This window comes from Phalacrocorax carbo, chromosome 1, assembly GCF_963921805.1.
Source record: "Phalacrocorax carbo chromosome 1, bPhaCar2.1, whole genome shotgun sequence".
Lineage (NCBI taxonomy): Eukaryota > Metazoa > Chordata > Aves > Suliformes > Phalacrocoracidae > Phalacrocorax > Phalacrocorax carbo.
In genome coordinates this window covers 14,763,168-14,775,444 of record NC_087513.1, presented here as the reverse complement: position 1 = coordinate 14,775,444, position 12,277 = coordinate 14,763,168, and the positions used below count along the sequence as shown (strand labels likewise).

Here is a 12,277-nt window from a genome sequence, read left to right as displayed (position 1 = left end):
TTCGAACAAGTGCAGTGAGCTGCATGTTTGCTTTGAGCCGTGTGATGGTGGTGCTGCAAAGCACTAGGGTGCATATAAATTTTAATATGACTGAGAGAGAACATAGTACTGTCGTCTGATGGTACTGAAATAATGAAAGTTCTTAATTTCTTGATAGGTTCTAGGTTCAGAATCATAAAACAGATTAAAGCTGTGGCTGAAAGTAAGCCGGACCGAAGAGTTACAATTAACATTGCATCTTGGGCAAGATAATTGAAGATTATAGACTGTGGAGATGAAAAATACCTCGCAGATCATCTAGTATGTCTCTGCCAGTTTGAGGTTGTTCCTGCTAGTGTCTTTCATTAGTATTTTGTCTAGTCCAGTTTAAAATGTACCACTCGGATTTCAATCACATCTCTAAGGAAACAGCTTTTTTTTCTCTCTCCTGCTAGTAGTCAGTGTCACTTTCTCTGTTTAGCTTTATCCTGTGGATCTGAGATGTGCCACACACTTTGTCCCTACGCTTTCCTGTGATCATCAGTCACTGCTTACCTGAACAAACCATGCGTTTCCCTGTATCTCGGGTCCTAATTCTGCTCAGGTTTTGTACCTCCGTGAATGTTTTCTAGCTTCTCATGGTGTCCTCGGGAAGAGCTTGGCCTTTCTCAGCAGACAGCCCTCACTTTTGGAATCCTTCTTGCTTCCACGCAACCATGTGCTCACAAAGCCAGTCTTTGTGTCTGCTTGAAGAATGATTCAAGGCCCATCTGTTAGCTCAGGCTGATAGGAAAAAAAGCAGCTTTTAAGGATGGCTTGTGGGTTGCTTTGTTTTTTCCAGAGGTTTCAATGTCCATATTTGACCAGCAAATCTCCAGAAGCAATCAGAGCGGTCATTTCCTCCTGGCAGCAACTCTCCACCATGCTTTCATGATTATTCTCACCTTGCATCCAATCTTTCAGCAGCGTGTTTCTCTTACAAACATATTTCAAAGAAGACTCAATCATGGCTTTAAACATACCAGTGACACCTGTTTCTTCACATCTTTCAGATCAGTAACTTTTCGTCAGATTTTTTTTTGTTACTCCTGTATAAAACTCCATTTATTTATTAACTTTTGCTGGTATTAAATAATTACCAGATCTAATTTTAATTTTATTAATAGCTTTAGAATACTTCTTCCAACTGTAATTTCTTTTGTTCAAAAGATTCTCAATAAATATTCTTTCTTATGTCACCCACACAGTTTTTCTGGCTTGTTTCTAGTCTGTTCTTGCCAGATGTTTTTTCCCCAGCTTTTGTGATAATGAAATGGAGCCACTGTACCCATGGTATTTAAAAAAAAAAAAAAAAGCTTTGAGAAGGTTTTTTTGCTAATAAGTGCAATTAGTTTGACATTGTGTTCATATTTTCCCCCGTGTTCCAAACTTTTGATGTATCTTCATTTAAGAACAGATTGCCTCCACAGTATTACACCTGAACTTCTGAAGTAGTAACATTTTTTCAGTGCTTAAGCTATAAGTGGTACTTGGACCTTAAGAGTTAACAGAACATGAAAATTAGTGATTTTTAAAATTTGACTACAAATACACTGTCTGAAACCCAGTTCATTCCACTGTATCCTGCTTTACCAGGTTCATGCCCTAAGTAGGCACAGAGAGAGAGACTGTTTATATTAATGCAATTTTATGCAAAATAAAGTTCCAGAAGCAGTTAGAATGAAAGTTAGATCTGGTAATGATTTAATACCATACATAGGTTTTTATTTCTTTCTCCACTACCCCGCCCCACTTAGCTGTTAGCTGTTCAGCCAGGAGGTGTTCAAACCTCTTGTGTCAGGAGGGGATTGAGCCTTCTCTGTCCTAGCAGAGTACTTAACCATTTGGTGAAGACAGTAATTCTTATTAATTGGGTCTAGAAAGATAGGTTCAGCAGAAAATATTTAAGGAACTTAATAATTCCACATCTACCACAACTGACTCTTCTGGCAAAGCAATTTATTGCAAAAAATACATGTGTTACCCAATTCTGTGGCTGACTCATCAGCAGGAGAATCCTGCGGTATTGTATAAAGCAGAAAGAATGAAGAAGTCACTGCTTTGGGGTGACAGAATTCTCTTGCTGGTTTTGAATCTCCCTGAAATCATCGAAAAAGCTATGCAAACAGAGCTCCAGGCTGCTGCCCCCTCAGCATGCAAGCTTTTGGCTTTGTCCTTCAGAGATCTCTGCCTTTCTCTGTGTACAGGCTAGGCATCTGTAAATAGGTTTTGAATTCTTGTCCAAAGACTCACAAGGTAGGTATTTTAGCTTCTAACATTTGCTGTCTTTAGGGGAGCTGGTCCCTGTTTACTCCTCTTAGATATACATTCCTTCTCTTTGTCTCTGCTGAGTCTCTTTGGAGATAAAACTGTTTCTTACCTCCATGAATTGAAAATGGCAGTTTTTTCTACTTTTTAAGCAATCTCACAGTCAGGATTCACTGTTTCAGCACTCACTTCCCTGTGACGACATTTTTATTAAGCTAAATAAATATAGGATTTGTGAAAGAATGAGTAAAAGGTTGCAGTTTGCTAAGTTTGTGTTACACAGATGATCAATAGCTTCATTTGTCTTAATATTGTATATTGAGTATTCAGAGTCTTGAGTCAAAAATATTAATGAAATTTAGTATCTAGTCAGCTATTTCAGATTTATTGAGTCAGCCTTTAGTAAGGAATTTTACACTGCTGACCTTATGTCACATACATAGAATTTGGTGCTAGTTGGAAAAGAAAATTATTACAACTCATTGTTAAAATATTGCTGGAGCATTTGTAATGCAGCAGCAAGGTCATTTTTACATCCCACATAAAACTGAGATGAGTCCAACTCCAAACTCTCTAGGCTTTTGCTGTGTTCATTGGGAGCTTTTAGGAGCCTCTTGCCATTCCTTCATTGGTGATTTCTGGACGTGAGGCCAGCTGCAAGTAGGTATTGCAGAAGTGATTTGCCAGTAATGGTGCACTGGGGTGTAAAATAGCAGTTGTTACAGCAGATTACTCCATAATGCTTCTTCACTGACTGAATAAGGACTTTGTTGAATAAAGGATATAGAAAATGTGCTCTTAAACTCATGAGTACTTTAAGAAAATAAAAACACATAACAAGCTTGAGGTTGATCCCAATTCAGTGATATGTATAAAGTGATTAATGAACTGGATTTTGGGCCATTTACCATATACTGAGTTCAGTTTTCTTAAATGCTGTCAATGCTAACAATTTGGGAATCACATGCTACTCTTTAATTTATAGACTTGAATTAACTACATGGAATTTGTCTTCATGAATACAAGTAGGCCAGTATTCCTTAATCAACCTCCAAAGACTTTTCAGAATGATGGCATCCAAACTGTTCTTGTCTTAATGCCACATAAAAGAAAGTTAAGCACAGGCTGTTATAAGAATTGCCTCATTCTTGGTGACCATAATTTTTTCTAATCTCAACAGGTAGGTCATTTTTTCATACTATGTCCACTTAAGGGAAAACTTTAATAATTATTCCTACCTCCTGCAAGCACTGTCACAAATTTGAAGATCGAGTTCAGTTTCAGCAAAAGAGTGGGGTTATTACTGAGACAGGATTTTTTTTTTCTTACTGATACTGGTAAGAACTTGCCGCTGCTTTTTATAGAAATGTGCTTCCTTGAAGGTTTGAAATGACACTCTCTTTCCTGATATATTTATTCTTCAGAAATTCCTTACTATGCTATTATCATTACACAGAGGTAGGTCATGGCTGGTTGGCTTTTTTGAAAAGTAGAGCTGTGGTCAGATGTGAGTTCTTCATAGAATGTAACCTTGCTGCCTTGAATTGTCAGTGGCATCTATAGCAAAGTTTAGGGAAAACTTTTCTTGTTTTCTGCTTTTACCTCTTGTCCTGCTTGTAGTGGTTTAACACCAGCCAGCAACTCAGCCCCACACAGCCACTCGCTCACTACCTCCTGATGGGATGGTGGCGGGGAGAATTGGAAGAGTAAAAGTGAGAAAACCCAAGGGTTGAGATAAAGACAGTTTAATAGGTAAAGCAAAAGCCACACACACAAGAAAAGCAAAACAAGGAATTCATTCACTGCTTCCCAAGGGCAGGCAGGTGCTCAGCCATCTCCAGGAAAGCAGGGCTCTATCGCATGTAACCATTCCTTGGGAAGACAAATGCCATCACTCTGAATGTCCCCCCCTTCCTTCTTCTTTCCCCAGCTTTATATACTGAGCATGACGTCATATGGCGTGGGATATCCCTTGGGTCAGTTGGGGTCAGCTGTCCCAGCCGTGTCCCCTCCCAAGTCCTTCTGCACCCCCAGTCCACTCACTGGTGGGGTGGGGTGAGAAGCAGAAAAGGCCTTGACTCTGTGTAAGCCCTGCTCAGCAGTAACAAAAACATCCCTGTGTTATCAACACTGTTTCCAGCACAAATCCAAAACAGCCCCATACTAGCTGCTATGAAAAAAATTAACTCTACCCCAGCCAAAACCAGCACACCTCTTTCTTTCCCCTGGGAGCTGGGAGGTGGTAGGAAGACAGTGGAATCACCACAGCGCTTTATCCTAACTGAGGCAGAACAGACAGGTTGCACTCAACAGTGACATCCTGCGACTGCACTTTAGTGATACTGCAGTCATCATTTGGAAGAACGAAGATAGTGAAAAATATGGTGGTACATTGCTATTTTGGTAAAATAATGGCTTTGTCAAGACAGTATGTGTGTTTGTAGACAAATTTCTTTTCGGGCCCTGCTCTTTCTAAGCACGCAACCTTCCAGCCTTCAAAATATTTTTTCATCTAGAGTAGAGGGATATATCCATCTGTTCAAAATGTGGTATGAGCTGGCATGGGAACATCCAACTTCTAGTGTGAAGGTTCAAGAGGCGGTCTTTGGGTATAACGGAAAGAGAATCAAAGTCTCTCCTGGCTGTCAGGCAGAGATTTGGAAGATGTTCAGCTCATGGCTATTATTGCTGTTTGCCACATTGCCTTCCCCTCTCTCTGATCAGAACTCTAGAATAACTGTTGATATGAAGGATGATAGGGCTTAGCCTGTGTCTCTCACTGCCTGTGCTGAAAATGGAATGGTGAAAACATATATACGTTCCTGGGTTTGCTAGCTCCAGAACTCTGTGAAAATCGGTGAGCAAGTATGAGTGACTTTCCAAAGAAATATGGAATGATGACAAACAGAAAAAAAAAATTGGTCACTGCCATTCATGTTAGCAAAAATTACTAACATTACTGATGTGTCTTGCTCATAGATCACCTCTCTTGTGACTCTCCAGCTGTTATCTGTGGTTGACCATAATAACCAGCTTGATGGACCACGATATAAATGTATTGTATCTCTGGACTTCATCAGAGCTGTTGCCCGGTGAGCCTATTAAAGATCATTTACTGTTGTATTTGCTGATTTGAAAGAGACTTCAAAACTGGTATTTGCACAGTCATTAGCTCTCTGCAGACCAGAATAGAAATCTATGGATGTTTACGAAGACTGAATGAATGAGACTTAATTATGAGGAGTGTTGAGCTTGACATAAGTTTAGTCCAATTCTGTTTTGAAAAAATTTTTATTTTACAGTGGCAGTATGTGTTACAGTAACATACTGTCTTTGTGTTTAATAAAGGTCAGGGACTTCATGTGAAAATACTGCTCTAAAGTGTCAGTCCCTTTCACTCCAAAAGGCACATTATGGTATTTGAGTCTGAAATTATATTTAGTTCTTAGTAGTGGTTGTTGTCCATATGATATAAAAACTAGGTAGATTATAAGAATTCTTCCGCACAGTCTATCTTGTGTGATTTGTAGTTGATACAAACTAATTCAGTAGATGAATGTAGGTACCTCAACAGCTCTGTTCATTCAGAGCCTTCAGTTATGGAGTCTGAGAACAGTTCCAGATCTATTGGGAGACATGGTAACAAATTACAGACAGAAATGCATGCAATACATAGGCAACAATCAAGCCTATGTCTCATTTTTATAAAATGCCAACAGCATTACCTCACACCTGTTGCTGCAGCCAGCTTGTTAGCAGGTCTTGGATAAAGAATCTATAGTCAGAACAGAGCCCAGAAATTACATGTAGTAAAAAGGAGGAGAAAAGTTCTCGAGGCCAATGCTTCTCTGTAATGTGGGATGTGTACACCTGTTGTGTAGACTGTATCTATAACCTCAGTGCACATGTTACTCTCCTGAGCTATTAAATGTCCAATAGCTTTGTCAGTAAACCCCATGGACATGCTAATTTCAATTTGCAGTTGGACAGGCCGTAGAATGAAACTTCATCTGGTTCAGGGCTGGCTGGACCACACTGCCAGGATCTCCACACCTTCATTAATTCAGTTTGCTATTCCTAGCAATAACGTAACTTGTGAATGATGCCCTGAAAAAACTCCCACTGGTACCAAGTACAGCAGACCATTTGCTCAGCAACATAGATCGTTGTTTGTACAGACATCTCCAAGCTCTTGTCTCTGCTCTGGCTCCTACAGTGAATACAGAGACCAGTTCATAAACTCTACTGACTACGAGGGCCCTTGAGTTAAGATACTTGAAACGATGGCCTGTCCTTTCAGCTTTAACATCTTTAGAAGTTTTATTGACTCAGTTAAGTTGCCAGAATATGAAGATTTTGGAAACAGGACCAAAACTTGTGGTATGCAGTTCATGCTTACTAGAGAAAGTAGTCATCAGAGACACTGCCACTTCAAACCTCACTGCACGATATAGTGTTTTGGTTTGCCTTCCTTTAGGTCAGATGTGTGTGTATATATATCCTGACTGTCATCTCCTACATGTTATGAGGAAGAAAGCAGTTCCTTTTTCCCCCCCAAAGTAGTTTGAAAGAGTTTATATGCTGTATGGATAGGGTCATTTAAATGACCTGAAAGACTTTAAAGTTTGCCTGTTATTTATCCTGTTCTCCTTTATTCTTTTCTTGCTTTGTTCCTTTGTTCCACTTCTTTTATTAAGTATCTTTTCCAATCCACAGTCTTTGTTAAATCTTTAAGGAGGACAATCCATAGTAAGATGCAAGGTTTCATGAACCCATGATAAACGTGTCTCCCCCATGACTTGATGGGGCTGAAGGCATAATCTTTTGTGCTTTAAGAAATTTTAAGAATTTAAGAAATTTCAATTGCTAGCTGTGCTATAATCTTGCAGCTTCCTGCAAGTTTTAACCGTACATGGGGAGGTTATATTTACTGCAGAGAAGGAGCTACTTTGCCGTTACAACCAAATAAATTTCAAGTAAGCAGCCCATCTCCTGATTCTTTTTTCTGTTACTGTAATATTACCAAAAGTTTGTTAGTCATTAAAATCCTCAGATACCTCACCCTTGCTACCACCTCACCCTTGCTACCACCTCACCCTTGCTACCACCTCACCCTTGCTACCACCTCACCCTTGCTACCACCTCACCCTTGCTACCACCTCACCCTTGCTACCACCTCACCCTTGCTACCACCTCACCCTTGCTACCACCTCACCCTTGCTACCACCTCACCCTTGCTACCACCTCACCCTTGCTACCACCTCACCCTTGCTACCACCTCACCCTTGCTACCACCTCACCCTTGCTACCACCTCACCCTTGCTACCACCTCACCCTTGCTACCACCTCACCCTTGCTACCACCTCACCCTTGCTACCACCTCACCCTTGCTACCACCTCACATATATCCTAATGGAAGGCTGAAGAATGCAAGGAGCCAGACATAAATGATGCTCTCTCATCAAGCTGTTCAGATTGTATTTTCATTTTCCTTTATTTTTTTAAGCAAAAGTGAAGTTTGCATTTTTTAAAAAACAAAAGCCACTTGTTTTTGGAAAAGAGGAGAAAACTTGTGTCTCTTGGTGGTCTTTAGTGTGATAACTACTGGCCGTGCAGAGTCTCTCTTTTTAACACCACAGAACCTCATGTCTGTCTCTGTTCCATTCCATATATTCAGTCTTTGCAGAGATACTCCTGTGCTTTTTACCATGTAGTATTTACTGTTTGGCTGAAAGTAAGATTAGATGTTTCTTTGGAAGTTTCTAATTACTGTTTTACAAATTTCAGACCTAAGACCATAAACTTGCTGTAGCTGAAATAGGGATCTCTTAATGTTTTTTGAATGTAATGGAAATTTTCATATAATCTTTAATGATCCCAGTTGTTATGACACGACGATTGTGTTTCATTTAGTTGATAAGGTCAGCATTTGTTAGAGCGTGTGGTTTTGTTTCGGTGGAAAACCTTGTCACTAAAGCAGTTTTCTTAAGTGACACAATGTCAGGCAAGTCTTCCATGGGCAGTTGATTTCTTTAATTTTGTCACTGGATTATTAAGTAGACTCAAACACAGTATTTCTTGTTATGTATCTTGCAGATTTCTGAACTTTTTCTCTGCCCAATATGATGTTTTATAGAAACTTTTTGAAAAGTGGGTTACGGAATGATGCGTGAACAGAGAATATTAAATGATTGTAGTCTAACAAATAAGAGATTCAGCCAGTTAATCTCACTTAGCATTGTGAGCAGTTATTTTTGCATCATTGAATACTTTTTTAAAAAACTTTTAATTTTAGACTTGCCATTATATGCAGTAATTTGCATTATTTATTCTAACAGTAAATCCCGAAGTCTGCATGTTAGATTGTAAAGCAGAACGAGTTTAGAGACAAAAAAAATAATTATATGGTTTATTCTACTGCTGTTTCATTCTGCCTGCCATTAAAGTACAAAAGTATACATTAAAATCTTCTATCCCATTGAGTGGCATTCTTGAATTTTTCAAATTTAGCAATGAACATGGGTCAACTAGTGTCAAAACTGAAAGAACGCAGACTGCAAATGAGTACAGATGAAGGAGTTACATAGTACATGCTAAAACAGGTGGTTTGGAAGATGAACAAAACACTCAGTAGCAGAAAAGATTGCTGCTTTGCATCACCAACTGAAGTATCATATTTACCATGTGGAAATATAATTTTATTAACTTCGATATATTTTTACGGCTTAATGATTGAGATAAGAATCTTCCAGTTTTTACTGGAAAGCTGCTTTATTTTTTTTTTTAGAATCTTACAAAGCTTAAATAATCAGAAAACAGGTAGTGTAAATAATGCTAGAAGTTCAAAAATTCATTCATCCTTGGTTGCATTTGTTTTGGAGATATTGCTTGATTTTGATTGTGCAGAATGTCCCGCACGTGCTGTCTCCAAACAGGTTAAAGTCTTAGCACTGTTAAGATGATTGCTCTAATATAGTGGTTTTTTGTTTATAGGACTGTGAACTTCGACATAATAAAGTACTTGTACGATTTCTTGTGAAAACAAGCTTCACAGCCATATGGACACTGTGACAATGACTAAGGCAAGCTGTGTTCATCTCTCTACTTAGCTGGCCAGAAAGAAGAGTATTTTGGCTCTTTTGGATTTGTCCAAACAGGTGCTGGCCCAGCATGGAACCTGATGAAAATACTCTGATTGGTCTGGGTGGATCTGAGCAGAGGACTATTTACCAGGGACCCTGGAGTATTTGGAAGCAATGTGTTAATTATAAACAGCAGGGTTTGAGCACAATCTGTTCTACTCTTAATGATGTTATCTTAACACTGAAATTGCCTGAAACCCATTTACTTAGGACTGCATTTTGCTCTATGAACTCTCCCCAGTGCTTTGAACATGGCAGCAGCCCTTGTTTGTATGCCCAGTCTTTTCACTTCCTCTCCACAGGAATCTTTGCAATTGCCTGCCAAAGCAGCTTTTCCTGAGGCCACCATTTTAGGAGAGTGAAGTAGCAAAATATAATAAACATAAGAACTTACTTAAAATCAAGCTGGTATAAATCCTTCTTTCTCTTCAGTTGTATGTAGGCAGACTGTTACACTGTTATATAGAGATCACAATGATAGGAAACTCCCAGTTAATGGCTATACTGTCTTTTTTCAGACCATTCATAAATGTTGACTATGAGTCTGCTTTTATGAAGCTTTATTTTAAAAAATCATTGATACTTAAAAGTTCTACCCTGATGTCAAACTTGAAAGGTTATGTTTTTCTTTAAACATTTTATAGTCCTTTTACACTTATCCAGTTATATTAAGTGCTAATTATAATGCTGTTTGGTATGACTGTACTTTAAGATACACGCCGTGTAATGGCTTTTGTAACAATATTTGTCCTGTAGAGGAGGATGGCACGGTGGCCTTTCCATCAGAAAGGGAGAAATTCAACAGGTGAGAGAGTATTCCTGCAGCAGTTCCCCAAAAGAGGCAGAATAGTGAATTATCCATGTGGTGTTATAACATAAAACTTCAGTTTCGGAAATACATGATGGAATACACTGCAGTTACATTTGTCTCCAGTTTACAAGTAGAGGATTCCCAGCTGCTGCTAATTTTATGGGGTTTTAAAATCCCCTGGTCCAGTTCATGAATCTGAAGATTTGTATCACCTTCTTGAAAACTCCAGGTCCTGTTACTCAGATGTTTTACTCCTGAATGCTGGCTGTTCGGCAGTACGAGACCATGCCATGTCTAATGTTGACCATTATGGTTTTTTCCAAGGAAAAATCATTCTTTCCCTGCCTTGCTCTGGTATTGGAAATGGTCAAATATCCTGAACAGGTGGGGCTTTTTATTTTTCCTTTCTCTCCCTGCCCCCAGTTGTGGGTATGTAACCAGGCTTCTGGATTCAGACCCAAATGAACAAGTTCCAGGTGAATCTAAGCGACAAAAGCTCTTTCTGGCCAAGCTGTCACTTCCCCCCTCAGAATAGTGTGAAAGGGCAGCAATGAGTCATCTCCGTGATCCCTTTTCCTTCCTACCGCTGAGCACTGAATCAAACCCTGCACCTGTCCATGAGGTGGCAACATTTGTCACACTTACTGAAGTGCTTGGATGCAAATACACGACGTGTTTCAAAATGTTTACTACCTGCTTTTGTTTTTTCTAATAAAAATATATGTAAGGTGAACTTGGGGCTAAACTTTACAGTGTCTTCCCCTTTTGGAGCTAGCGCTGTGTTGAGCTCAGCTCTTGTGAATCTCCTGTATGACTTCCTGGGACTGAAAGTTGGAGAAGAAAGACGCTTTGGGTGTTCATATATAAAGTAGTCCATGTAAAGCAACAGCGATACATCATAGCTTTTTGTGACATCTGATATGAAACACGGTGGGACTGATACTAGTTTTTTAAGTGCTGAAACTCTTGAGTCACAAGATTCAAAAACTCTGCAAGCAACCTTGTTTACAGCTTTCAGCAAAGTGGGGCAGGGTGGTACTGCTGGGGAGCCAGTTTGTGAATCTCCTGCTTAGTGGTAGTCAGAATGGCTGAAAACCTTCGCACCTACCAAGCAGAAGTAAGAAGTTGTTCTTTGGGAAGCTTTACTACCAACAGCGAGTTGTGAATAATACCACACTTCCACTCAACCTTCATGAAAATATCACAAATACTCAAAAATAGTTCCACATATACACATTAAGAGAATATAAGGGGAGCATAGAAGACAGCTTTACAGGTAACTCTACATAAGTATATGGATGCACAATAAATTTGGTCATGTCAGAGGCATTTTCAAGCAACATGTATATCTGATTACCTATGGGAAATAAATTAACAGGATTTTTAGCAGTTGGCTTAGTACATGGCCATTTCAGGAATATCTCTAATTGTGCTTATGATGGGGGTTGTTGAGAGATGAGATATGCAGATTCAAAGGTTTCAAACAGAAGAAGAGCCAAGCATAATGGCCTTTTGCTTTAGTATAGTAGCAATTGGCCCAAGCTCAGGACTGTATGGTTAAATTAATTCCAGAATCTTAGTTTTTCAACAGTATGGATCCATAAACACACGTAGTTTACACACTTGAATTAAATACACTGAATTGCTTGTTTTAATGTTCAATTGGTTATTAGAAATGAGCTCATAAATATGGATAAATAATGTTTGGTTTTGCTGTTGCCATAGCTTTTCTAGAAAGAGATCAAGACCAGAGCCAGTTCAAGACTCAATTGCCTGTAGCTGCTAGACAGGCAACATAGATGGAAAGGACTAAATGTGCCATATTTCAGTACTGATGTTTAGTGTATGTCTTGGCAATGTTTGAATGAGTAACAAAATCAGTCCTGTAAGTTCTGGTTTAGGTTGCAGCTGGGAAAACATCCTTTTTGCATTGCTTCAAATGTGCTCCTTTGGCCCACCTTTTCAGTAACCCCATCACTCCCGCATAGTGGACCAGACCCTCAAAGCTACCTGGCCCCAAATTTGGAGCACGAAGTAT

The 12,277-nt window shown here is 39.2% G+C and overlaps 1 protein-coding gene across 8 annotated transcripts in view; it reads left to right on the top strand.

The window, feature by feature from the left end:
• ORC5 (origin recognition complex subunit 5) overlaps positions 1 to 12,277 on the top strand; it is a 93,697-nt gene that overhangs the window by 64,873 nt on the left and 16,547 nt on the right. For 4 of the 8 annotated variants that reach the window (XM_064444518.1, XM_064444527.1, XM_064444536.1 and 1 more), the window contains exons 14-16: positions 5,266 to 5,378; positions 7,176 to 7,262; positions 9,280 to 10,977. The exons of 2 other annotated variants lie outside the window; for them this stretch is intronic. In XM_064444518.1, coding sequence (XP_064300588.1) covers positions 5,266 to 5,378; positions 7,176 to 7,262; positions 9,280 to 9,325 — 246 coding nt within the window. In that variant the 3' untranslated portion in view covers positions 9,326 to 10,977. Of the gene's footprint in view, positions 1 to 5,265; positions 5,379 to 7,175; positions 7,263 to 9,279; positions 10,978 to 12,277 lie in introns of those variants that run through there. 2 more of the 8 variants (XM_064444553.1, XM_064444562.1) reach the window with 2 other exon arrangements.